This window comes from Gadus chalcogrammus, chromosome 2 (assembly GCF_026213295.1).
Source record: "Gadus chalcogrammus isolate NIFS_2021 chromosome 2, NIFS_Gcha_1.0, whole genome shotgun sequence".
Lineage (NCBI taxonomy): Eukaryota > Metazoa > Chordata > Actinopteri > Gadiformes > Gadidae > Gadus > Gadus chalcogrammus.
This window is the reverse complement of record NC_079413.1, coordinates 8217403-8244612: the sequence shown is the minus strand read 5'-3', so window position 1 is coordinate 8244612 and position 27210 is coordinate 8217403. Positions and strand designations below refer to the sequence as shown.

Here is a 27210-nt window from a genome sequence, read left to right as displayed (position 1 = left end):
GGGGGGGGGGGGGGGGGGGGGGGGTTCTCTGTGTGCGAAAGAGGTGACTTTATTTTCCAGCAGCCATGCTCCTGAGTGGCTTCATTTGATCACTGTGAAGTACAATTTTTTTATCTGTTTTACAACCTCTTTCTCATATTCTGGTATTTAAGTGTTTACTTCACTCCTCCTGTGAGTACATTTTTGTTGTAGGCTGAGCAATACTTTAATCCAACAAAGAAGTAAAGGAAATCTTAACCTCATTACATCAAAAACCAGCATTATTGAGACTATGTCCACTATGGTCATTTCAACATGCAAATGATGAGGCTGAAGAGAAAAGTTGACCGTCGGGAGATCTAAATTCACAGGGCTACATAACATGGGACCAAACATGACATTCCTTTTGGTTTGTGCTGACAAGCACCTTTTGAGTGACAGCTTGATATTGATCTACTTGCTGATATTAAATAGTTTGATATTTTCTATATTAGTTTTTGGTCAATCATGTTATGTAAGCATGGCAACAGAAGTCCTTGAGAGGACAAAGCAATTGTATAGTTACAACAACCGATCAATTATATAAAAAAGAACAGCAACCAAGTTTAGCTTATAACTTGACGTTGGATCTAAGTAGCATCTGTGTTTCGTATAAGCTACTCTTGAGATCCCCCTTTAACTTCTACTCTTAATATTTCTCATAATAGGAATCTCTCAATAGTTTTAGATATACATTTTATTTTGCTGGTAGTCAGGACAATAATTCGACTGCACATGTTAAGATACTGAAGATAATGCTATGTAGTAATGCTTAATACGTTTTTTTATGCATCTTTCCTTCAAGGTGAAAAGCACTGCTTAGATTTTCTGTGATTTCAAGATGGAGGTTTTATTTTTTATTTTTTAACCAATGTTTTTACAGTTTGAACCACATGATTGATCAATGTAAAGTTACATTGATGAGTGTTTTGGTTTAACTGCAATACAAACAAAATCTCCTTGGATCTGTATTAAATCCAGAAAATGCTGTTATTTTTCTGACATAGAAGAATTATGTTTACATTCAACCCTGTATTAAGTCTGATAGCCTTTTGATATAAGTGTGAGTATGTAAAGAGTGAATTCTGCTCCTGAAGGAGCACACGTGCGCAGTAAATATTTTCATGCTGGACTGTCTGACCTTATGACAGGCAAACTAGTTATATTGTGTATTCTTTATGTCATCAGAGTAACAATGGGAAATGGTACCTCTTCATTCAAACTTAAACGAGCCACAGCTGTTGTCCTATTGAATATATCCACCAATCGGAATACTTGCAATCATGTTCTTCTATGTGCTTATTTCATGAAGGAACCCAATTGCTCAATTATGTTCTTATTTTCAAAAGAATATTGACAGGAAATTCAGTACAATAGAAACTAATTCTGAACACCCATTCACACACAGAATAGGCCATTGGGGAACAAAAGATATGGCAGTTATGATTAGAGTGGAAAGTTGCACATTATTGCTCAATGAAATTTTAATGAGCGATGATCATGTTTAAAACATGTGCTGACTTTTGTAACTGGGTTTGATATTTTTTGATGTGCAACTCTTCGAAAACAAATAAAATTTGCAACTCTGTTTTGTTTGTATAATTATTTAAATATAAAATAGGATATCACAATATCTTTATCACGTTCTGTTCTCGGCGGAAGTTCATACGATATACCGGTACGCGTCATTTGACGCGTGTTGACGTATTGTTTTGACGCATATTTCGCGGGGATTTACAACGTTTTGAGTTTAGTTTTGGTGATATAGTGATGACAAAATGAGCAAAAAAGACAACAGTAAGTCAACATGTAATAAGATAGTTTACATTCTTCCTGTGTCATTGATATGCATATTCTTGTAACACGATTGACCATTTGAGATTTAAGTTATCGCTCTATTGTGTATGATTAGCCAGCTACCTGCTATCGTTAGTTCCATGAATCAAGAATATATGTTAACGTAAATTTGTCAATTTCAATAAAGTACTTTCTTTGTTACAGGCGTGGGAATCATTTTTGCATATTTGAATGAAAAGAACCGTCCTTATAGTGCAACAGATGTTTTCACCAATTTACAAAAACAGCATGGACTGGGGAAAACGGTAAGATTAATAATACGAATCGATAACAATGACGGCAGTTGCATTCACAACGCTAATGTTTCGGCGATGTCTGATTTCCTGTTCCTAGGCAGTAGTCAAAGCCATGGAGCAATTGGCGGTGGAAGGGAAGATTAAAGAAAAAGTATATGGCAAGCAAAAAATATATTTCGCCGACCAGGTTAGTCCCCCCAAATTCAACAAGTTAAACATATAGCTTACATAACGTATCCTTTATCGGAGTTTCGTGGCTACGTGCTTATTTTCTTCCCTGTACTTAAACTACGCCCGCAGAGCCAATTTACACAAGTGAATGATGCAGACCTGAAGGCCATGGATAACCAGATCTCAGGGCTCAGCACTCAAGTGCAGTCCATCAATCAGAGCTGCAGGCAGCTGGATGCAGGTGATGCCACGTACATTTGGTTTACATGCTGCATTTCACAGCAACAAAAAGTGTACATTTCCTTTTCATTTAATTTCATGCTTTCTAAATTGTTCTCGGAGAACATGGTTTGAGCAAACATTGATTACTATTTGTTTAGACTGCTCCAAGTAACCAAGGGGATTAATTTATCTTGCATGGTTTAGATTGTTATTGGGGTAATTGTAAAACATAATCTATCTACAGAACTGAAAGTACTCCAAGGCTCATTGACGACAGAGGAACTGACATCAGAGATAAAGAAGCTGAAAGAGGACTGTTCTGGTTACCGGGTGCGTCTGCAGAAGATCCAATCAGCAACTAATCATATCCCACCAGAAGAGAAGGAGAAGGTGGGGAGACAGCATTACTCACCCCTCAAACCCGAACTTGGTAGAAAACAGAAAAATAACATCTTATAATTCACTAAATGAATTACTTCTAACTTCCAGGTTTACAAACAACGTGATGTATATGTGAAAGAGTGGAAAAAGAGAAAAAGACTGGTAATGATATACTAATATACTAATAATATACTTATACCTAAAAGCCTTAATTAAAGGTGTATGGCTCAATTGTCCCTGAGCAAGCATACCATGGCTATTCGGCATCAGTTTATAAATGTGTGCAAGTTAACGAAGGACTACATAATGAATATATGCTTTATAACAATTAAAAAAAATATTTCACATAAACTGACCCCCCCCCCCAAATTTTTCTTTTCTAAATCTTAACTACTCCAAGTACACAATCATTTATTGTCCTTTATTAAAAAGCTTTTAAACTTTCTTTGTATAGGCATCAGACATGATGGATGCCATTCTGGAAGGATATCCCAAGAGCAAGAAGCAGTTTCTAGTGAGTCTAAAATTGTTCAGTAGATTCATGTATCAGAATATAGAGTATAAATCTGGGAGTATATTTAACAAGAAATTCCCCATTTTATAGGAGGAAGTTGGCGTTGAGACGGATGAAGATTCCAAAGTGGTTTTACCGACTACTTGAGACGGAAATCCTTTTCATTTATTTATCCGATATAGATGACCAGGATACAAAATTATATCCAAATGTACATGGAGATTCATTTTATTTAAACGTCAACAATTTCCTTTCAATGAGTTTGTAAATAAAAATAAACATAAAATACAAAATACAATGTTTGTAAACATGTACATGCACACTTGAAATAACCTCTAGATAGGATTACAATTATTTTCAAGACACAGAGTAAAAAGGCAACTAATTAAAGTAAAACATTAAAATTCTTACCGATTACAAAGTTTCAGTGTGAAAGAAGCAACCAACTGAGGTATGTACTCACTACTTAGGTAGTGTCCTTTAAAAAAAATAAGATCCCAGTGCAGTAAATCTGATACAAAGTTTTAAAATAAACAGCAAAATGTGTGTCAGCTATGGGTCTAGTCCAGATTCAGCCCCATGTGATGTATTTTACTGATCCTAGAGAGTTGGTTGGCAATCCGAAAATGGCTATGCGATACTACGGCAATAATGGATTGGGTTTAATTCAATAAGAGGCAGACACGACTTTGGAAATTGTATCCACTGCCATACATTACTCATGCTCAAACCCCAGTGTTGCCTTTTGATCTCTGGATTTAAAATACAATCACTTGCGATCCACATCAGTGGTGGTGAAAGCATTTATACAAAGGCAGTGAGCACTTTCAGTAAAGATGGCTTTTATGTTTCCCACACAATAAATTAAGTAAAATTGACTGAGGTACAATTGAACAAACTGACTGCTTACAAATTATTTGTATTTCTATTTGAGAAAATAAACTAGAAATGTAGGAAAAAAACATGTATCAAAACATCTGGCAACAGTTCACCAAGTTGGCAGGTAAAGTCGAGATTCTAATCAAAATAAAAAACTTGCACCAAACAGTGAAAATACAGCTGTATAGATTTCAAGTTGACAATTTTTAAATACATTTTCAGTAATTTGCTTTCTTATACAATTATAGGGTATAACAGACCTTCAAACTGGTCTTGGCTTAAAACTATACTTCAGCCTGGCTGAAGTATAATTTGAAAACATAGACACGAATCATAATGTATTTATAGGCAAAAGTGATCAAGTAAACAGAATTATTCTCAGCACAATGGATCACCCAGCACAGCGTTAACATTCATCTGCAGACATTGCTGCTGCATGGTCATCAGAAAATCAATTTCTCTGAGATGTAATAATGTTGAATTAAATTAGGCACAATCACATGGACATGAGATTAGAGGGGAGATTTTGCTTTCAACAAAAACTTGAAGCTTCAGTTTCCCTCTAAACCTATTTGATATGTTATCCTGAACTGAGGAAAGTGTAATAGAAGTCCCGCCCCTTCCGGTAGAGCCCATGGGACCTATGAGATCGAAAAATATGAATGGGTTTCAATGGAGAGAAAGTAATTATTTTCTGGTCCACGTTTTTATCTGCCCTGGATTACACATATGTTGTTTGTGGATTTAGATGATCATTTTTCATGTCAAGAGTTTGACCGTTTATTGTGCAATTGTTCTTCAGTTAAAGGCTGTAGAGAAGACACAATGAGAAAGACTACTCATCTCGTATGTGACATCAAAACGGTCACACTCCCTGCGACTTGCGTGGATAAGACCGACAATCTCCCCATCGGCATAACTGAAGCCCTCCACATGCCCCGATTTATAATGGTTTTTAGCCCTTTCGATGCTTTTATTCTCCCCTTGGTAAAAAGCGGTGAAGTGGAGCAGAGAGATCGCCATGTCTGTACCGGGGTTCCAAGTGTGGGTGGTGACGTATATCATTCCCGTCGAGATCAGCGAAGAGCTGTAGTTCACAAAGCGGCCTCACACTAAACCTAACATTATCAACCTCTTTGTGAATTTTTTTGGTTTTTTCTTTGCATGAAAAATTATCATTTATATCGACAAACAACATATGTGTAATCCAGGGCATATAAAGACTGGGACCAGAAAATAATTACTTTCTCGCCATTGAAACCCATTCATACTTTTCGATCTCATAGGTCCCATGGGCTCTACCGGAAGGGGCGTGACTTTGCCACTCTATACTAAGGTGTGGCTCGATGATGGCCGGCTCCCTTAGAGATACGGCCGAATATATATTTTGAAGTTCAGTCCAGAGGTTGTAAAAAGGATCAGTACAGCGGACTGTTGAGCTGTCGGAGAACGCCAACCACAAAATCTCTCAACGTCTGGAGGAAAGAAGTAGAGCAGACGTGGGTTAAATCAGAAGAACAAGCTCACCAGCGCCAAACAAGCTTGGTTTTCTTGCTGCCTGACTGTGGTACTTGCCTGTGGCTTGCAGTGCTCCTCAATCCAACCGAAGACACAGGCCGACAGCTCTTGGAAGCTGTTCACTGAGACGGAGCTGCTGAATGTCTGGAACAGCGAGTCCATGATGCTCTGGAAGATCCTGAACTTCACTTGGTCGGACACCTGCTCCTCCCCCTGCTGGGGGTTGTTCTGGTGGGCCTCCACTATCTGCTCGTAGTTCCTGCAACAAATCAAGGGGCCCGCAGTTCAAAACCTCAGCTACGTATATGGCATGTTCCTTTAACACCGAAGCATCAAGAGATCAGAGACCTGGCCACGGCTGCAGAATCAGACCATGTCCACATTATGCCGGAAAATCTGGAAACACTATTTTCCCTTCCATCCCAGCGTTTTCCTGAAAGATGCTGGCCATCCACACTGAATCGGAGTGTTTTGAGGTAAGTTTGGTAATCCTAGGCGAATGCCCAGACCAACTTTAGCCAGTTGCTTATTCATTACGCATTGACACCAATGCCTAACCAATGTCCAAATCAATGTTTATTTATTTTTTCTGCATAGGCTCTTCCATGTTAACATTAAACACACACACACACACACACACACACACACACACACACACACACACACACACACACACACACACACACACACACACACACACACACACACACACACACACACACACACACACTTGTGGTTCAATGTGCGAAGAGTGGTTTAGCCAAAAACGGTTTCTGTGAGGCCGCGCCATCTTACGTTTTCATTATCTTCAGCGCCATCACTTCCTTCCTCAGTGTGGACACTTCTTCTTCTTGCTTCTTCTTTTCTTTATGAAGAAACTGGATGTAGTCGATGGCTAGAAACCCAACCGCAAAAACAAAATGCATGGGTCTGAATACATGATAACCCAGGACCTTTATTCTGTTTTGTCAAGTGTATATAAAAAAAAAATATGTATATATATACACATCCAGTTATCTGTTATCCAGCTCAGAATCTAACAGGCTTGTCATTCCAAGCACACGTAGTAGTAGTAGTAGTAGTAGTAGAGTCCATGTAAAGTTGTACAATGAAGGAAAATCCTACTTTTCTGTAGTATGGTAGCCTTGCTGATTTTCTGTGCCCCCACTGCAAATTCTGATTGCTGCTGGCAGGTTGGTACTATAGACTGCAGGTCATCATAGCCTTTCTGGAAGCAATAGATAGATCCATGCATGATGATGAGAGCATAAACAAATTGTCTTGATTGATCACCTTTGGGCAGATGACATCCATGTATACCAACCTTAATGGCATCCCTTCGTTTCTGTTCAGCCTGTGTGTGTGCTTGTCGTCGTCTGTCTTTATACGAATCCTTATACGATGCCTCATGTCTGTAGTCACTGTCTTCATCATCTACATAGCAAAACTCCAATCAATATATTGACCAATCAATCAATATTATTAAAGGTAAGTACATAAGAGTTAATGAGGAAAATGAGTTGTAAATACATTTTATTTCTGTCACTAATCAAAAACACAATATCCCTACCTGTATTTGGTACTGAAGAGGCACTTGTGGAGCCGATGCTGTTTGCTCTGGAGACCAGACTACCCGTTAACGCGGTCTCGGTAAAGAAACCTGCATCAGAATCAGATGAATGTCAGGGTGATATCGTATTAAACACACAATGCTTGACATAATATAACCTCAATGGAACTTGCAAGCACAACTCTGTCCTACGCATAATAAATGGAAAAAGCCTAAATTTACCATGGTCAAACCCGCTGTCACTGAATGCACCTTCGGTCTGTAGTGTCATCACGAGACAGTTGAAGATGTGGAATGAGAGAACATAAATAAAGAGGGTTGAGAGGCTAGTCAACAACAGGCAGTCAAACTTAAACTCCCACGGAGTGCTGTCCCAATTTGCTGAAGGTCATTAAAGGGAACACGTGGAAACATGCAACACACACACACAGGGTACGTCATTCATTTAGCCTAGTAGAAGAAAAAAAAAGAACAGGCTACACAAATAAATGGAAAGTCCCATAGACCCGAGTTTTTCAAATGAGGTTGATAAACCAATATGATCTACAAGTTGATAAACCAATTTGAAATACGTTTACAAAGATTGAAACCATTGAGCAAAGCTAACATGAGTCGTGATTGTTTAACGTCCTGTCAACAAAGTAGATCCCAGGGTTTCACTTCCAAAGACATGGTGGAGCAGTCAGGTCCAAGTAAAAAACAACAGGTTGACAGCTAGGAGGTCGCCTTATATTTGCAAGTCAAATATAGTTTCTTGTCGACAATGCGTTTTTCAAAAAGGGCACTGTTGTTATAAAAAAATAACACATGCAATATATGTGTTGCACTACCTTAGTAAATGTGTGCTAACGTTAGCCGCGCGGCTAAGAGAGTGAGTAGCCCGTCTGCTCCTTGCTGTTAATGTAAGGTTTCAGCGTATAGCCACGCAAAGCAACCATCTTAAACACAAAGCATCGATGTGTTGAGTTTGTTTCTTACTTTCCAACTTTCTTCTGGTGAAGTGATCGGATCGGTCATCATGTGTTAATAACAATAATAACGGCAGCTGCAGAATACTACTCACAACAACTCGCTCTACAAAGAAACTCTGGCAGTGATAGCCTTGGAGAAAGTGAGCGTAAGTGCTACCTCTACTGGACACAATGGGAGGAGGACTACCTTGGGGTTGTTTGAAATCACATGAGTGTTAAATGGCCTGGATGGGTGGACTGGGTGCTCAGAGAGCGTTCTCAGTTAAACAGATGTGTTTCGTTTATTTGTACAACACGGCTATTTGATTGAACTTCGAACAGTCACCAAACATTTATGTGCATTCCTATTTCAAACGCAAAGTGGGGCTGTCGGACAATCTTTTGCAGCACGTTATTTCACTTGACATGATATTACCTGACACATTTTTTTACCTGACACTGTTTAAAATTCGAAATTACCTTATGACCTGACTATGGCTGTATGGATCATCTGAGCCCCTCCATGTCCAATCGAAATTCCCATGATAATTCCCATTGAATATAAATTATATTTAAGGTCATCTGGGACGAGTAGGCCTGCATTTGCATTTGTTTTCCCATCCTACCTAATTTGCTTCTAACATCTAACTCCATTGTACGTTATATGTGCTATATTTATGTTAACAACACCTCCCTCCACACCCTTCTGTTGCTCCTTTACACAGGAAGTTACTCTTCTGCTTTTTTGCTACTGCGGTTTTTTTTTCTGAGCTGTATCAAAAGTGCACTCCTTCCTCTCACACTGTGTTCTTTATGTTACCATAGAAGCAGTGGTTCAGTTGTAGTTAGTAGCCTAGTCTGTGAAGACACATTGCACAAGTTGAAGGCTGCCTATAAGGTTGTCCTTTGCTGTAGACTAGTCCGAAACAGAGGTACGGGTTTCCAGAGATGATACAAGGACAAACATCTTTGGCTTCTGCTCAGGATTAGGATAGGTGGAATGAAGAATTGAAGTCCAGCTCTCTAGGAACCCTAAAATGGTCAAAGGACACGACTTACTTGGATTTAAAACCTGAACTTAGCATATGAGATGGTTTGAGTGAAGTGGTGTACTTTTGTGGGTCATTTAGTACAGCATTAGACTAAATTCTCAGTTAAAGGAGTCCCTAACGTTTTCCTCCTGGATTACTTGTGGAGATTAGTGATGGGGAATGTGGCTGCCGGGGCCCTGGAGCAGGACCGCGGGGAGGGCCGGGACGTCAGGAGCCCTGTGGAGGTAGGGGACATGAGCGACCCCACGCTCAGTCCAAAAAAGAAAAAAACAGCTCCCTTGAAGCTGCCCATGCCACCAGAAGATGAACTGGACGAACGCTTCAACATGGTTCTGGTGAGTAACTGAAACATGTGGCCAGGGTGCAAAACGTGTGGCCCAGTCATTAAATTCACTTATCAGACGGCCTGTTATTTTTACAGTAGTTTTCGTGTCTTTTTTTCCGTTTTTTTTGCCTTCAACTATTTGCATGAATTCAGTTGTGACTTAGACAATTTCGTTTGCTCATGCACCACAGGTTGGTCAGCTGCCCATAAGGGGAAGTTGAGCAACTTGTGATAGCTTATACGAAAGAGAACTTAAGACCGAAAGACAGTTCCAGCATTGCAACATCCTTATTTTTGCAGTTCCTTCCACCCACCTGAAAAAACATTAAATCAAGGCAATGCAAATTAATAATCAACTTTCTTTAGCCAAATTTGAAGTGGAAAGTTGGCGAAAAATTCAATTGTATCAGAACTGACATCCACCAATATGTTTCAAACTGTTATATACTTGAAACTGCAATATTTAGTATAACTGGAGATTTGAATGAAATGCGACAGTAATGGCGGTTGAAGTTCAAAATGCGGTAATGCCATTTCCTGATATCATGTTTAGCTTTGTTTATCTCTGTTTTTTATTTATCAAAATAAATAATAATATACATTTTGACCTTAATTCACATCCTATCTATTTCATAATGTTTTTATAATGTGATTTAATTCTTGCTATTATGGTCTTTCAGTTTTTCAAAAAAAGCGCTATGAAATATATATGAACTATTATTATTATTATTAGGGGTCCTACAAAATCAGTGGGAACCCTATTTTATTTGTTAGTATTATTATTATTATTTTTATTATTATCATCATTATTATTTAATCAAAATATATATTTGCAAAATACAAAAATCAAATTACGCACTTTCCTCATAAAACAAAAATCAACATTAAACATCAATCATTTACCACAATAATTTCTATAACCACCAGCTCATTGAAAAAAATGCTGATTAAAAAAGATGTGCCTTAATAGTTAGGCCTGAATAATACTATCTGGATTACCAGAAGGACATCAATGTTGTTGTTTTTTTAAATTATAACTGCTTCTATCAAAAATAAATAAACAGAAGGATCTTATATAAAACTAGGTAGCAGACGGTACTCATTGACAATTAGAGAAATTACTTACAATGACAAACAATGTGTTTAAGAGTTGAATTTGATTCTGTTTCACACTTCACCTCACATATAAAGGCTATCTTAGTGTTTCGTAAAATGTACCCATTAAATGCAAGTAAAATAAAGTGATATGGCTCCAAACAACTAAACTGGAAACACACTACATGTACTACTTGATCAAATGTAATATGCATCATAACTTAATTTTGATTTTAATTAAAGTAAATGTTAGTTTTTAGGTTTATAAAGCCCCTGTCTTCTTTTTACAGAGCTCCATAAACCTGCCGCCAGACAAATTAAAGCTTCTAAGTCAGTATGACAATGAGAAGAAATGGGAGCTTGTCTGCGACCAGGTAAGATTTGAATGTTTATAATGTCATCAACATATTTGTAACTTTTAGCAGACAAATTAATCATTGGAAGGTAACCAACCAAACCAACTACAACCCAACCTTAAGGACAACCCCAAACTTTAACAACTATATCTTCTGCCAGTGGACCAGTTGCCACCAATAAAATTGCAAGGGTACAATGGTTTCAGCCAATCAGCAAGAAAATGGCAATTAGCAGTGTTACACCAGAGATCCCTACTTGTGTTTTGGGTTGTTTTTGGTAATTGTTTAAAAGGTTATGAAATTAAATGTTAATCGAGCAATTGTAGCATCTTATATGAATAACTCATGAATAACAACTATGTCAACATTTGTTGAACATAGCAAAACGTCTTCATCTTATATACGTATAGCAACCACCATGGGGCATTAATGCATTGTCATGGAAACAGCGTGGTCATCTGAAACATCATGTCACTAGATGGCAGTCTGTACATGCCAGAGAAGTTTAACTTTGAATCACAATAAATGTGCTCTGCCTTGTGTGGATCCTCCAACCCAGGAACGCTTTCAGGTGAAAAGCCCCCCCTCAATTTATCTGACCAAGATCAAGGGCTTCTACCAGGACCAAGGAGGGGTCCCCCGCAAGGTGGGCAAACACACACATGCACACATGCACACAGCCTCAGATGCACGCATCCACACACATGCACTCGTAAACCTCATAAATGTATTGTTGCCAGTATTTTTTGGGCAACTGTCAATCCAACATAACTCTCTAAAAATACCTATATTTCTGTTTTGCCACTTTCAGTCCAAGAAGTCGATCCAAGAAGCGACAAAGGTGCTTAAAGACCTGGAAATATCCCTGCGCACTAACCATATCGGGTAAACAGTGTCATCCTGCCTCTCTTTTTAATCTGTGGTTTCAATGTTTTCCCGCCTATTCACTGTGTTATTTTCGATCCTTGTGTTCCTCTGCAGATGGGCCCAGGAATTCCTTGACGAGGAGAACCGAGGTTTAGATATTCTGGTGGAATATCTGTCCTACGCACAGAGGGCTACGTAAGTCTGGAGACATGATCCATTCTTGATGACTGGATGTTGTTTTTTAGTCGGTCTAATTGGTCCCAGGTTTTTCCCCAAAATGATTTCAAACTTGTTGCATTTTTCTGAAAAAGTTGACACATGTTTGTTTGCCCTGTTTGTGTGCCTCGTCTTTTAACAACAGGTTTGACACAGTGGATTCAGTGTTCAATGGCAGCCCGGTAGAGAGAGCAAAATCGATGGAGAGGTCGCTGGAAGACTTGAATAAGAGCAGCTCCAGTACACAATCCCATGGCATGAGCAGGGCAGCTCGGGCCCTGACTGTGAGGTACGATGGAGTCGCCTTGGCTATGTAGCGTAAACACTGAGTTTTCTTGAATGAGGCCAAGAAATCCTTCATTTGGTTCCCATAATACACTTCTCTCACAGTGTCATTTTCTGTGTACTTGTGTAAGTGATTTAAAAATACAATGATTATATACATTAGGTTCTTCAACTCCATATGTCTATTGACCTGGAGTGACAGGGCTCCAGTGGGCACCTAATAATAATGTACATTTTTATAATTGTTAGTGTCTAAATATTTTGTTTAGATTTTCAGATTTAGACTGTCAGCTATTGATATATTATATCAGTGCTTCATTTGTGTGCTGCTAGTTTGGACGAAGACACATTTCCACTTTGGCACATAAAAAGTTGTTTTTCATTTGACTTAATGTCATTTTAATTAATAATGATGAATGTGCGTGCTGTACTTGAGTATTAATGTGATTCTGAACTTTAATTGACATGGACCGATTTGTCTGTTGTCTTGCATAATTACACATGGGCCTCCCCTGACTAAGATTGCACCCGGGGTCCTATTATAATTGCCAAGTTTCTATCAGTGGCATTTGCATACCTAAATATGTGCAGATATGTGGAGCCACTCTAGTCTCTCTATGCTAAATTGCTATATCAAGCTCATGAATTTACATATCTCTGTTTGGTATATTTTTGTTTTGGACCATTTGCAGAATCAGTAAAACTTTAAACAACAGGATTTACAAGAGGTCCCCCTTGGCCAGCCAAAGAGACGATGTGCATGTGTGCATCATGTGCCTGAGAGCTATCATGAATTATCAGGTATGGTTGGAGGCATATGTTCCGCTTTCCTTGAGTATGTACCTAATCATTTAATGAAGCAGAGTGTAGGATTTAGTGGCATCTAGCAGTGGGGTTGCAGATTGCAACCAACTGGATACCCCTCCTCTCAAATTGCAGTTATGTCCAGGTCATTCTTAACCTACGAGCTAGTTTAAATGTTAATTATTGAAACTTGAATCAAAAATACTAACAGTAAGTATAATACTAACAGTCACTGTTCTTTAAGGTGAACTTGATTGTTCTGAAATACACCTAAAAATTGAATGCACTTTCAGCACAGTGCCTTCAAAGATGAATGGCTGTTATATTCTGAAATGATTGCTGTGAAATTATTCAAATTGAAAACATGTACCCAAGATAAGTTTCCTACGACTAGAAACATGCAGGGACTTTTACAGATCTAAGATGGATATGCCACATTCAGCCGGCCACACACTGTTTTCAAACTGCCAAAGCTCCTGCACAGTTGATAAACATACCTTCCCATTGAGAGAATGCTTATCAATATCTCTCTTTCTCTTAGTCCGGGTTCAACCAGGTGATGAGCCACGCCAGCTGTGTCAACGAAATCACTCTCGGCCTCAACAGCAGTAATCCCAGGTACGTCTATGAGGTGCAGGTGTGCATGCGACGTGTGCGTGGGTGTGCGTGTGCGTGTGTGAATTAGCATGCGTTACCGTTTTGTTCTGTCTGACAGAACCAAGGCCCTCGTGTTGGAGCTGCTGGCAGCCGTGTGTCTCGTGAGAGGGGGCCATGATATCATCCTCTCCGCCTTTGACAACTTCAAAGAGGTTTGTGTGTGTGTTTGCTTGTGTGTGTGTGTGTGTGTGTGTGTGTGTGTGTGTGTGTGTGTGTGTGTGTGTGTGTGTGTGTGTGTGTGTGTGTGTGTGTGTGTGTGTGTGTGTGTGTGTGTGTCTCCACTTCGTGTTTCCACATCACGCTGTGCCTGGCGACTCCAAATAGTTTCACTTTTTCCATCGGTCCAGACTTCCCTTAGCTCAAATACTCATCCTCTGCATGATACTTCCTTCTTATGTTATGCCAGTTTATGTGTGTGTGTTTGTGTGTCTGAACCCTTTTAGCAGCCTTTACTCAACGGCAGCATTTTCGATTTGATTTACTCAGTGTGATGCACTATCTTTTTTAGAGTGCATCACATCCAGAATGTAGACCTGTAGGATATCTACTTCCTGAATGACTCATTACCACAGTGTGTTCTTCAATGTTTGGGCTGTGCTGCCATTATCACGATCATCACCGTCACACTTCTACCTTCTTTTGGTTTATACTCAGAACGGTGGAAAACCTTACTGTATTTGTTTTGCATTGTCATATTCATATCCAGAATAACACACTTCTTATGTTCACTATTAACTCAAACCTTATGATGTGTGTGTGTTTGTGCGGGGGCTTCAGCTCTTTTAATCAGTTGTCTGTTCTCCACACTCGCCACTCTCTACGCTGATTTGTTCATCCGTTGCAAACTCTGAGTCCCCCCCGGATCGCTAACCTCTGCTTCCCCATGTCTTCAGGTCAGCCGGGAGAAGAACCGCTTCGAGAAGCTAATGGAGCACTTCAGCAACGACGACAGCAACCTCGACTTCATGGTGGGTCTTGCTCCGCCACAATGTCTGGCAGACATTCAGACACGAAACCGAATGACTCACAAAGCCCATCTTTGAACCATTTTTCACTGTAACACCCCTTCTGCCTCCAGGTGGCCTGCATGCAGTTCATAAACATTGTGGTGCACTCTGTGGAGAACATGAACCTCCGGGTCCACCTGCAGTATGAGTTCACCCACCAGGGGTTGGACGACTATCTGGAGGTGAGGATGGACCAGAGACTATGATGTACAATTTATACTATGAATACTAGTAGTGTTCTGTCCGAAGCAACTTGACCTACAGATGGGTCCGTTAATCACCAAACACATTTTGGGTTTGAACCCAAATGCTTTCAGATAGTAGTGCCCCAAACCATCCTAGACACTATCCTGCCCCAAGGTTTTTTCAGATTTTATTTTTTTCTGGTTTCTGTGTCTGTGTTTCTGTATAATATTCTGTGTGTTCCTGTATGTGGTTCTGTGTGTCAGTAGGTAATTAGGTGTAGTGTGTGTTTCTGTATCTGAATCCGTGTGCGGGTTTCTGTATGTGATTATGTGTGTTGTGTTTTTCTGTATCTGATTCTGTGTGTCAGTATTTAGTTATGTGCAGTGTGTGTTTCTGTATGTGATGATGTGTGGTGTGTGTTTCAGTATCTGAATCCTTGCGTGTGTTTCTGTCTGTGATTATGGGTGGTGTTTTGTTTTTATCTGTGTCTGTGTGTGATCATGTGTGTGTGTCCATCTGTGTGCATTAGAAGCTGAAGAAGACGGAGAGTGAGAAGTTGCAGGTGCAGATCCAGGCCTACCTGGACAACGTGTGTGACGTGGGGGCGCTACTAGAGGACGCAGAGTGCAGAGACGGGGGGATGGAGCATGTGGACGAACTGCACCAACACAACGTTGAGGTGCACCACGCACGCACGCACTCACACGCACGCATACGCACGCGCACAGACACGAACACACTTGAATAGACACACATACACACACACACACACACACACGGATGAATGCACACACACACACACACACACACACACACACACACACACACACACACACACACACACACACACACACACACACACACACACACACACACACACACACACACACACACACACACACACACACATAGATACACATATACATGCTTGAAATCACACTCACAAACAAACTCACATACACATGCATGGATGCACACTCACAAACAAACACATACACACACACCCCCCAGATTCAGAACGGGGAAAACAATAATTTCACAATGTTATATTTTTATTTATTCTTAAAAAAACATTTTTACACACTGATGCCAAATCACTACCTCATTGCCACTGCCAGACACACTCTGTGTTAACACATGCACTTGTTGTGAACTGTTTTGTTGCAGCTGAGCAGCAGGCTGCAGGAGCTGGAGAGACAGGCAACAGAGAGAGTGGCCCAACTGGAGGCTCAGCTACTGCAGTCTACCAAGGCGACTGAGCTGCTCAAGGTAGCATGCTGTTGGCGATGCACAGCTTTCACTCACCCAACAACAGCATTCATTAAGCAATACATAGTCTCACAATTCAGACATTAGACAAGTAATCCTAAATTTGACAGCAGACTAGCTCAAATCCGAATGAACAAGGCGTTTCACTTTCTTCGCGTTTTCTTATTACCATCAAAACCAGAATAAGTGAACTGGTGGGAAGACAAGCTAAATCATCCGGTCAGGACAACGTCATTCTTAGAAAAAGTGTCTGATCAAATCCACCGTATAACGTAACCCCCTCCTGAAAGCTTGCGACTCACACAAATTAGCTTGTCTGTGGTCGAATACCTCTAAACTGAGACAGGAAACAAGGCGTAACTCCGCACATTCAGGTCTTGGTTTCCGGCCAAGCCTCTTAGCCATCTCCCCGATAGTTCTTACAGTAGGCGTGCTGGAACTGAGATAAGGCAATACTGAAACTTACTGAGCTGCATTGTCAGTGAATCATTTCAGTTAGATCCAAAGACCACGAGTAACGGCAGCAACTTCGCTTTACCAAACAGCTTTTCTCTGATGTACACGTTATGATGTGTGTCAGCTGCGGCTTTAGCAGAAGCTCACTTACTTTTACCTGGGTTATAATTTATAACGTTCTAAGTTATAATGGGAAAGACAGCCACACTATGGATATGAAAATGGCTCACTCGAACAAAACTGTTTGCAACTCCATTAAATGTACCATATTAATTAGAGGACATATTCATTTCTTTAACCATATCTTTTTGGTAACACATTGTACTGGACCTATTTTGAGTTTAGCTGGCCATTTAAATTGTTAATCGTAAAATTTCACGGGAAAAGACACCTTAACTCGACGTATATAATTAATGGAAATGGATTTTCTTGGTTGAATCTCACTATTTTTCCGCTATTAATCCAACTTTGCAAGGAATATAATAGGAATTGTCGTCGTCAACTTAAGCCCCTTAAGCATGCATGTATCTCTATTCTGTCTGTGCGTGCGTGTGTGTATGTAAGTAATTGTGGTAGTCTACTCGTATATGTGTGTACGCTTTTGTGTTTGTTTTATGTGTGTTAAGGTTTTTTTTATGTTTTTTGCATTTGTTTGTGTTAGTGTTTTGTGTGTGCGTGTGTGCTTGCGTTAATGTTTTGTGTGTTTTTATGTTCTGTTTGTGTGTGTGTTAATGCAATGTGTCCGTGCATGTGTTAATGTGTTGTTTGTTTATGTTCTGTATGTGTGTGCGTGCATGTGTTAATGTGTTGTGTGTTTATGTTCTGTGTGTGTGTGTGTGTGTGCGTGCATGTGTTAACGTGTGTGTTTGTTCTGTGCGTGTGTGTGTGTATGTTAATGCATTGTGTGCGTGCGTGTGTTAACGTGTTGTGCGTTAATGTTCTGTGTGTGTGTGCATTGGTTAATGTGTTGTGTGTTTATGTTCTCTGTGTGTGTGTGCGTGCATGTGTTAATGTGTTGTGAGTAGATGTTCTGTGTGTGTGTATGTTGATGCGTTGTGTGTGGGCATGTGTTGACGTGTTGTGTGTCCATGTTCTGTGTGTGCGTGCGAGCATGTGTTGACGTGTTGTGTGTTCATGTTCTGTGTGTGCGTGCATGTGTTAACGCGTCGTGTGTTTTATGTCCTGTGTGTGCGTGAGCAGGAGAGCCTGCGGGAGTCGTGCTCTCAGATCAGCTTCCTGCAGCAGAGGGAGCGGGAGAAGGAGCTAGAGCGGGAGCGGGAGAAAGAACGGGAGCGCTTCAGCCCGGCCTCCACCACCACCACCACCACCACCACCTCCCCCCCGCCGGGCCCCTCCACCTCCTCGGAGCTGGAGCGCAAGGTGCAGGAGCTGCAGGACAAAGGTCTGATCCGCTTGGAGCGCACGGCCTCCGGCAGTCTGGACCTGCAGGTGGTGCCCGTCACGGTGACGGAGTACGTCCAGGCCCCGCCCTCCCAGCCACAGGCCGACGAGGTCGATTCTACCTCTTCTCCTCCTCCTCCACCTCCTCTTCCGGGTGGGACCGGGTCAGCCCTGCCTCCGCCACCTCCGCCCCCACCTACTCCGGGGTTGGCCTGCATTTTCTCACCCCCACCCCCTCCACCACCCCCACCTCTTCCAGGTCCGGGAGGATGCCCGCCTCCACCCCCTCCCCCTCCCCCTCCCCCACCGGGTGTTGGACCACCCCCGCCTCCTCCCCCACCCGGTGGTGGACCTCCTCCGCCCCCACCTCCACCTGGGTTCATGGCCCCCACTCCAAACAGTGTGCCCGGTAAGGAGACTCCATCTCAAGGGTGAAAAAGTACATTATGAAATGATCATAGACTATCCCAAGTGTACTGCTCCTTTATCCTGGTCTGCTCCTATTTCTCTCTCTCTGTCAGTTTTTTATCTCATTTTGCCCTCTCTTTTTCCTCTTTTGACTCTTTTTATCTAACCCTCTCTGTCTCTCTGTCTCCCTCTCTATAGTTAAGAGCAGGAAGGCCATCCAGACTAAGTTCCGCATGCCCCTGTTAAACTGGCAGGCTCTGAAGCCCAACCAGGTGACAGGCACGGTCTTTAACGAGCTGGATGACGAGCAGGTGTTGGATGTAAGCTGCCATTTTCCCTCCGATTTGACCCCAAAACCATCCTCCGATTCCTAGCATCACCTTTACATTTAGTGGAAGAATTTTTTTTCTTCCAAATTGACTTAGAAGTTAACATTAAAAATGTTACTGCTAAATGCGGCAAGACATTCTCCTTAACTACAAACTACAAAAAAATAAAAAAAAACACAAACTACCATAATATAAAATACATGAAATTCAAAACAATTACAAACTATAAAGCCTTTACTAAAAAGTTAATTAAAAATGAATTTAAATATCCTAATTTTAACCCTGACGCAAATTCAACCACGTGCATGTTGGCTTCTTGTGTTCATGTGCAGGAGCTCAACATGGAGATGTTTGAGGAGCAGTTCAAGACCAAGGCACAGGGTGCCCCGTCCGACCTGTCCACTCTGAAGGTGAAGGTGGCCCAGAAGGCCCCCACTAAGATCTCTCTCATGGACACCAACAAGGCCAAGAACCTGGCCATCACCCTGCGCAAGGCCGGCATGAGCCCAGACGACGTCTGCGTCGCCATCGACACGTATGCTTCTCAACATCTAACGCTGGGCTCTTCTAACATCTGTTGCCTTCGTGTTGCTTAATTGGTTGGGATTTAATTGGTTGGTGTAAATAGTTGTCGTGTGGATGCTCGTTTGAATTTCTGCCATAGTAGATGCCGTTCATGCAGAATTAACTCTCTCACTTTCTGTCTCTCTGGGTGCCTCTTGTGCTGACCTAACAAGGTACTAACCTCTGTCTCTGTGTCTCTCTGGGGTCTTCCTATACTGTCCTCATTTGGTACTAAACTGTGTGTGTTTGTGTGTGTGTGTGTGCGTGCGTGCGTGCGTGAGTTTAGTAGTATGTCAGCTAGTATACTCTCTGTCTGTGTGTCTGTCTCTGTGTCTCTCTGGTCTCCTCCTATACCGTCCTCACCAGGTACTAACCGGTCTGTGGGTCTCTCTGTCTTTCCAAGGTAGCAGCCCCAAAGCCTGTCCCTCTGTCCTCACTACACCCTGTGTGCCTCTCTGTCCTCACCTCCTACCAACCTCTCTGTATGTCCCTGTGTGCCTCTCTGTCCTCACCTCCTACCAACCTCTTTGTATGTCCCTGTGTGCCTCTCTGTCCTCACCTCCTACCAACCTCTTTGTATGTCCCTGTGTGCCTCTCTGTCCTCACCTCCTACCAACCTCTCTGTATGTCCCTGTGTGCCTCTCTGTCCTCACCTCCTACCAACCTCTCTGTATGTCCCTGTGTGCCTCTCTGTCCTCACCTCCTACCAACCTCTCTGTATGTCCCTGTGTGCCTCTCGGTCCTCACCTCCTACCAACCTCTCTGTATGTCCCTGTGTGCCTCTCGGTCCTCACCTCCTACCAACCTCTCTGTATGTCCCTGTGTGCCTCTCGGTCCTCACCTCCTACCAACCTCTCTGTATGTCCCTGTGGGTTCTTCCCATACTGTCCTCCCCAGCTAGTGAACTCTGTGTGTCCCTTGTGGGTTCTCCCTATACCCCCCCCCCCCCCCCCCCCCCCAGGTATAACCAGCAGGCGCTGGGCCTGGACTTCCTGGAGCTGCTGGAGCGCTTCATCCCGTCGGACTACGAGATGAAGCTGCTGGTCAATTACGAGAAGGAGGGCCGTGAAATAGAGGCGCTGACGGACGAAGATCGATTCATGCTCCGCTTCGGGAGGATCCCGCGGCTGAGTCAGCGCATCAGCACGCTCACCTTCATGGGCAACTTCCCCGAGACGGTGAAACGGCTGCAGCCGGTACGTTTTTTTTTCATCTATTTTTTCACATTTTTGTCAGACTTGAACCTGATTCGCCGTGTGCTGCTGCGCAGACGTTCAGGCTTTAGTGTCTGCTCTGGTTTCTTGACGTGTCGCGTGTCATTCACAGCAACTGGACTCCCTCATATCTGCGTCCATGTCCATCAAGTCCTCGCCCAAGCTGAAGAAAATGCTGGAAGTGAGTATGAGTATGAGGGGTGGGTGTTTTAAGGAAGCTATGCGGTCATGGACATTATTATGTAGCACCGTGGTTAGGTGTAGGGTTAGGGTTATTCCTAGCCCTTACCCTAGTAGATGATGTATAACCCTAACCACCATTACATCAGTTAGCTTTAACACCATCTGTAAACCTTTCTTTCTTTCTTTCTTTCTTTCTTTCTTTCTTTCTTTCTTTCTTTCTTTCTTTCTTTCTTTTTTCTTTCTTTCCTTCTCTTTTCTCTCTCTCTCTCTCTCTCTCTCTCTCTCTCTCTCTCTCTCTCTCTCTCTCTCTCTCTCTCTCTCTCTCTCTCTCTCTCTCTCTCTCTCTCTCTCTCAGATCATCCTGGCTTTCGGGAACTACATGAATAGCAGCAAGAGGACCGCGGCAGGTGGCTTCCGACTGCAGAGCCTGGATCTCGTGAGTCACCTCTCTCTCCCTGATTTTGCTCGTTCATTTGTTCTCTCCAAACACATTTGAAATGGGCTTTTTGAGCCGCTAAGGAAAGGACAGTGTAGGGAGGCGGGAAATGGCAGGAAAACGGCGGGGCGCATTCCCCTACGTGTGCGGCTCGACTCACCAGCCTCCCTTCTTGATTGAGCCCCTTTCTCGTAAAGTGCTTCCTTTTTAATCACTATCTTCTTCTTCTGACGTTCGGCTTGCCCCCGCCCCGACCGCTCAGCTGTTGGAGACCAAGTCAACAGACCGTTCCCAGACCCTGCTGCACTTCATCACCACGGTCATCTTGGAGAAGTACCCGGACCTGGCCACCTTCCACACCGAGCTACACTTTGTGGATAAGGCCGCACTGGGTAACACACATGTACCCGTTTTGCATCTGTTCACTTTCAAAAAATCATGCCAAGCTCTAATGAACAATTACTGATCCATTGTCGAATGTTTACTTTATCTGGATACAAGTTGCTGTTATGCCAAAACGTATTTGAAGTGATTTATTTGATGTTATTATCAGAGAGAAATAAATATGTCTCAAATGCATTTAATTATTTTTCTGCCCGTGCCCAAAAAAGGACCTCCCTTCGATGTTCCTTGTAGGCAACGAATACCCTGTTTATTCTAACGCTTAACGCCATCGTATTTTAGTGTCAATGGACGGCATCCTCCAGGACATCCTTGCTCTGGAGCGTGGCATGGAGATGACCAAGAAGGAGTTCCTGGTGCAAGAGGACAACAAGGTGCTGCAGGACTTTGTGAAGACCAACAGCAACCAGCTGGCCTTGCTGGTGAAAGACGGCAAGACGGCACAGGTTGGGGCCCAGTTCCTTTCAAATCCACTTTATTCATATAGTGTCTTTTTTATTTGCCAAACAGCACTACAAAGTATTAAACATGGCGAATTGAGAACAAGAAATGGGTTTAAAATAGCCCTTTAGCCCAAAGGTCTTGGGTCTGATCACCAGTTTTCCCAGAACTGCCCGTTGACCTCTGTTGAGCAGGTCTTGAAACCCTGACCTGCATTGACTTGAAGTCACCAGGATGCAAAGTTTCCAATTCTGAACCAATGCTATAAACCGTCATTAATCCACAGTCTTGTGTGTTCTTGTCTTTCTCAGGAGGCGTATGGCTCTGTGGTGGAGTACTTTGGAGAGAACCCCAAAAACACACAGCCGTCCATGTTCTTCCCCACCTTTGCCCGCTTCATGAAGGCTTACAAGGTTAGTGTGGTTGGCGCTAAAGCTGCACATGGTTCATAATGGTAGCATTCAGTATGTTTCCTGAGTCTCTGTGTTGGGTGGGATCGCAGAAAGCCGAGAAGGACAACGAGCAGAAGAAGAAAGCGGAGTTGGACAGCAGTGAAAGTAACAGCTCAGGCTCTCCCTCTCCCAGAAAAGCTGGCTCAACAAAGGTAGCCCACGAAAAATATTGACATCATACTATTGCATCAGTTCCTTTAGTTTATTTTCCTGTTTTTGACCATAACTTTTGCCATTGAGTTTTTGAAATTAGTAGCTTCCATTTCCCTCACGTTCAGCCATTATCATCATGGATCATTAACATCAACATCAGTGAACTGGCATAATGGTATCATTAGTATGTATCAATAGTAGGAAAACAGTGGTCACATTCGAACAACCTTTTTAGTTTACTTCACAACCGCTGTCTTCATTTATGCACCCAATCATTTAAACGATGTGAATAAAAAAAACAATGCCTCAGAATGTAGTGTGGACGGATTAAGTAATGTACTCCTTAGTCAGGGCTCGTGTGCATGTGTTTGGACCTGTACCTTGCTCACCATTGAACCCCGCTCTCCGCACCGACCGCAGTCCCCCATGAACCAGAAGATGCCTCCCATGGACTTCATGGCTGAGCTGAAGAAGAGGCAGGTGAAGCCTCAGGTTCGCGAGGGGAAGGACGGCGCACTGGAGGACATCATTACAGGTATAACACAGGTGACCCCCCCCCCCCCACCCCCAACGTTAACTTCTCACCAACCCCAACATCTCGTTGCTCCGCCCACACTCCTCCTCCCCCTCCTCCTCCTCCTCCAATCATACTCTTTGTTGTTGTAGCTGCTCTGTAGACGAGTCATATCAGGGTATACATTGACTCATCTATATTTCATTTTTATATCCTTTTAAAGTTGTTTTATGTTGTATATTTTATGTATTTGCCTTGTATCAGCAACAGACCGTGAGATATTCCTCATACGTGAATGTAAACGTACAATTATTTCATGGAAGTGATTTGTGTTGTACGTACATTTCCTTGTATTTCTAAATATATAAAAAATATATGTTCATACACTGTGTTCTAATGAAGCTCCAGCTCTGTGTAAATGAACCTATCTGTGTTTGCTTTCTGTCTTCCTTCAGACTTGAGGAACACTCCCTACAGAAGGACGGACGCACGGCGGCCTGCACAGCAACCGGAGCCCTGAACCAGCACTCAAAACACAACACGTGATCTGGAGGTGTACTGTAGATACTGTGTACAGTACTTGTTCTTCTAGTGTGTTTGTTGTTATACTTAAGATAAGCTGCAGGTGACATTATACATATATACTGCCAAATTCGGTTTTGTGAATGATGTACATATTATGAATTGGGCGCTTTAAATGAAGAATTTCTTGATTAAGAGCATTTTATACAAATAAAGTTTTTTTACATCCCTTGCCAATGAATCTTGTTTTGTATTATGGGCGACAGGCCCCCTTCCTGATTAAGAGGCAAAAAGCTGTCAGACGCCAGGACTGTACAAGAGAGCTGCACTTTATTAAGACACACAAACACAGCAAATTATGTACAAAAAGAAGGCAGAGTTCCACTGCCAACCTTCTCACAGGGAAAGAAAAACACACGTTTCTCACAGAACATCATGGCATCCACACTGATAAATTAGTTATCTCCAGTATCGGTAGGCTTTTTAAATTTTATATATTCTTATATGATAGATCTATTTTCGGTAATATTATTCTGTTCGTATATCACACTAATCTACAAAAAATGGGAGAAAATCCCTCCATGGGAAGAGTTACACCAGTTGGTGATTTTTTTTTAAGTTTGGGGTGCGTTGAAGCTCTAATACTTTCCATTCACGCATTACTTAAGTTTCACAATCTTTGTCATTATCTTCAAATCATCGTCATCTTCCTCATCATCGTCATCATCATCAACACATTAGACTGAGCATGCCTGTGTCCCAGACACCGAAATAATGTTTCATTCTCTACACCTGTGAACCATTAATATTAAAAACCTCTTAATTTTCTCCAACTTTTTCTCTCATATATTTTTTGATAACACATAGACAACATTTTTCAACTGCACCGTGCAATTGCTTGAGACTATACATGCATTGTTTTTGTATATACTTTAGTACCCATGGTCTTATTTTTTCATTAATAAAAATTGATTTTGGACAAGACATTGCTGAGCTTGCTAGGAATGACTTGGTCTATGTACACATTGATTTTGTTTTGTTGTTCACTGATGTTTTCCGATGCCAAGTTTTTTGGAACATCCACACACTCATGTAAAAAGTTCATACACATACTACGTAAGGTTGGTCTTAAGAAACGGGTGAACATTACAAATTAATACGATTCCCTTGACTTAATCCATGTTTGTACTGTGGTTATGTTTAAAGGACTTCCTGTCGGTTGTCTTGTTACTTCCTGTTGGTAAATTCACTGTGGAACATAAAGAATAACAACATTTGACCCTGGGGAAAAGTCGGTTCCCTCTGTAAGCTCCCACTGTCGATCAACAACACCTACATTCTTCACATCCATCCTCATCCATCTCAAACCTTGTTGGAATAGAGAGGAGAATTAAAGCCAGACAAGTCTACATCAACCTATCAGAGGGCCTTGATTCTCACAATGAATCAAACCCCACCTCCTACCTACCATAAAGTTTCCACAGTGTGCATGTTTCACGGCTAGCCTCAGGCATACAGCTTGAACCACCAAGATTTCCGTTATAGGAGTGAGTCAAATACAAAATGAAAACGACGAGGAATGAATTCCCCTCTCGTCTCAAAAAACAAAAACCATACAGCAGGAAGGAAAGCCCCCATAGCACAGGTTTGGTTCCTGCTTGGTAAGCCTGCTGTGTCTTCATGGAGCAACGCTGTGATGCTCGACCATTGTTCAGAGTCGGAGCGGTTGCGGGGGGCATTCAGCGATGGAGGGAAATGAAACTGGGCTACTGGCTAATAAAGGGCTAAAGTTAAAGTAAAAAAAGAAGTGAGGAAGTATGTACGTATATTACAGAGAGTATGTATTGTCTATACAGATCATATATTTAAATCATACATATATAAAATATGTCTTGTGTATGAATAAACAGACCACCCATGTGAAATGTGTTATCTTCTCTTGATGACATAAAAAAAGAAAGTATCTGTACAAAAAACGGCCACTAATATATATATAAAACTCAAAAGATGAGTACATTTGACATTATATATTTCAACCTAGGTCTATGTATGTATATCACATTTTTATTTTACTTTTTTCCGCCACAACTATAATAGGATCATAAACAAACAACCTCACTCTAGATATATTTATGTGTCATTTTCTGCATTGCGTCGCTGTTCATTTCAAGTTTTTAGTGAGGAGGAGTTTCCGATTGCCAGCGGGGGTGTCGGCATCTTCAAAACACACTCTGGTGAGCCTGCAGCCATGGCGCTAGCACAGCCCGGGACACACAAGCCAAACTCAAACATTATCCCAGAGAGCACTTTTATGCAAAGCAGAGAGAAGAGAGAGGAGAGAGGAGGAGAGTGGGGAGGAGAGGAGCGAGGAGAGGTTCATCTTGGACTATATTTAGCGAAAAGTAGTCGAGCTTAAACAAAAACAAAAACAAAGTCCCTTTCCCCTATCCATCGCTCGCTCCCCCCCCACCCCTCCAGAACATAAATGTGCCAAACTGTGGATTCTGGGAGTGGAGTGTGGAGTTTGGAAAAACACGCGTAAGTGAATTTCATGTCATTTGGTTTCACTCAACCGGAAAGGCAAGGCTGATCTGGACATAACTACAGGGCATTGCTGTGCTGTGAGCCTTGCCGCTTTATGTATATATATTTATATATTTGTATAATATTTTTTGTAAACTGTGTGCGTGCCCCTGTACAATGTCAATGTCTGAAGCCTGCTTCACATTAGAATGACTCCTTAAGTTGTGATGTGAACACTTGGTGCCCATTTCCAGTCTTTGGATTTGAATCAGGTTATATTGTCAGTGTATCTGTTGATCTAATACTGATTAGGTATTAGGTCTGTAGGAGAAGGCTTATGAGAGAAGGAATGCTTGAAAAGATGCAATAAAGGCTATGGTTCAAAGCACAGGGTCTCATAGGCGAAGACCGGTCTGGTTCAGGGGTGCACATTGCCCACGTAGATTCATACAAGGGAGAACTGTCAACAGCTGTCCTAGAAAGACCTTTAGTCGAGCGGTAATTCAACCAACCAAAACGAGGGTGGAGTGAAACAGGTGGGGTGGAGAAAAGAAACACTGTTCTGAAACTGTTCTGAAACCATCACACAACCTTGAACTCCCTCTCCTCTTGTTTATGTGAAGACCATCCGTTTAGAGGCAAGTCGAAAGTCTGCCTTATTCTTAGAACCCGCCTTCGTACTCGCTCTCAAACAATGTCTATTTTCCTGTTCTTTCGGTGTTCAATACAGGCCCGACTTTCTTGTCTCGAATAAAAAAAAAAATCGAGCCTGAACAC

General features: G+C 41.9%; 3 protein-coding genes across 3 annotated transcripts; 2 read left to right on the top strand and 1 right to left on the bottom strand.

Moving 5' to 3' along the window:
- The first annotated feature begins 1657 nt into the window (after nt 1-1657).
- On the top strand, nt 1658-3709 carry LOC130372788 (homologous-pairing protein 2 homolog). The gene is made up of 8 exons (XM_056578951.1): nt 1658-1815; nt 2020-2120; nt 2209-2298; nt 2412-2523; nt 2749-2894; nt 2994-3047; nt 3340-3399; nt 3490-3709. The coding sequence occupies exons 1-8, from the start codon at nt 1797-1799 to the stop codon at nt 3544-3546; spliced, it is 639 nt and encodes a 212-aa protein (XP_056434926.1). The 5' UTR covers nt 1658-1796; the 3' UTR covers nt 3547-3709.
- On the bottom strand, nt 3328-8986 carry mlx (MAX dimerization protein MLX). The gene is made up of 8 exons (XM_056578940.1): nt 8345-8986; nt 7589-7625; nt 7367-7456; nt 7121-7230; nt 6922-7024; nt 6592-6691; nt 5854-6055; nt 3328-5753 (listed from the first exon to the last, which is right to left on the bottom strand). Exons 1-8 carry the CDS (start codon nt 8384-8386, stop codon nt 5697-5699), a joined length of 741 nt encoding a protein of 246 aa, XP_056434915.1. The 5' UTR covers nt 8387-8986; the 3' UTR covers nt 3328-5696.
- A 125-nt stretch (nt 8987-9111) lies between these two features.
- Nucleotides 9112-24796, top strand: fmnl1a (formin-like 1a). Its single transcript, XM_056578929.1, has 25 exons — nt 9112-9703; nt 11079-11162; nt 11704-11790; nt 11956-12029; nt 12126-12206; nt 12373-12516; nt 13205-13313; nt 13858-13934; nt 14032-14125; nt 14867-14941; nt 15052-15162; nt 15696-15845; nt 16334-16435; nt 18092-18701; nt 18899-19020; nt 19362-19564; nt 20555-20789; nt 20920-20988; nt 21346-21426; nt 21689-21818; nt 22111-22274; nt 22581-22682; nt 22772-22873; nt 23295-23409; nt 23844-24796. Exons 1-25 carry the CDS (start codon nt 9521-9523, stop codon nt 23906-23908), a joined length of 3369 nt encoding a protein of 1122 aa, XP_056434904.1. The 5' UTR covers nt 9112-9520; the 3' UTR covers nt 23909-24796.
- Nucleotides 24797-27210: the final 2414 nt, after the last annotated feature.

Coding starts and splice junctions, on each gene's coding strand:
- LOC130372788 (XM_056578951.1), top strand. Junction 2,121..2,208: donor AGCATGGACTGGGGAAAACG/GTAAGATTAATA, acceptor TCCTGTTCCTAG/GCAGTAGTCAAAGCCATGGA. Junction 2,524..2,748: donor CTGCAGGCAGCTGGATGCAG/GTGATGCCACGT, acceptor ATCTATCTACAG/AACTGAAAGTACTCCAAGGC.
- mlx (XM_056578940.1), bottom strand. CDS start 8,386: ATGATGACCGATCCGATCACTTCACCAGAAGAAAGTTGGAAA. Junction 7,626..8,344: donor CACCAGAAGAAAGTTGGAAA/GTAAGAAACAAA, acceptor ATGACACTACAG/ACCGAAGGTGCATTCAGTGA. Junction 6,056..6,591: donor GCGCTGAAGATAATGAAAAC/GTAAGATGGCGC, acceptor GATTTGTTGCAG/GAACTACGAGCAGATAGTGG.
- fmnl1a (XM_056578929.1), top strand. CDS start 9,521: ATGGGGAATGTGGCTGCCGGGGCCCTGGAGCAGGACCGCGGGGAGGGC. Junction 12,207..12,372: donor TCCTACGCACAGAGGGCTAC/GTAAGTCTGGAG, acceptor TTTTAACAACAG/GTTTGACACAGTGGATTCAG. Junction 19,565..20,554: donor GTCTGCGTCGCCATCGACAC/GTATGCTTCTCA, acceptor CCCCCCCCCCAG/GTATAACCAGCAGGCGCTGG.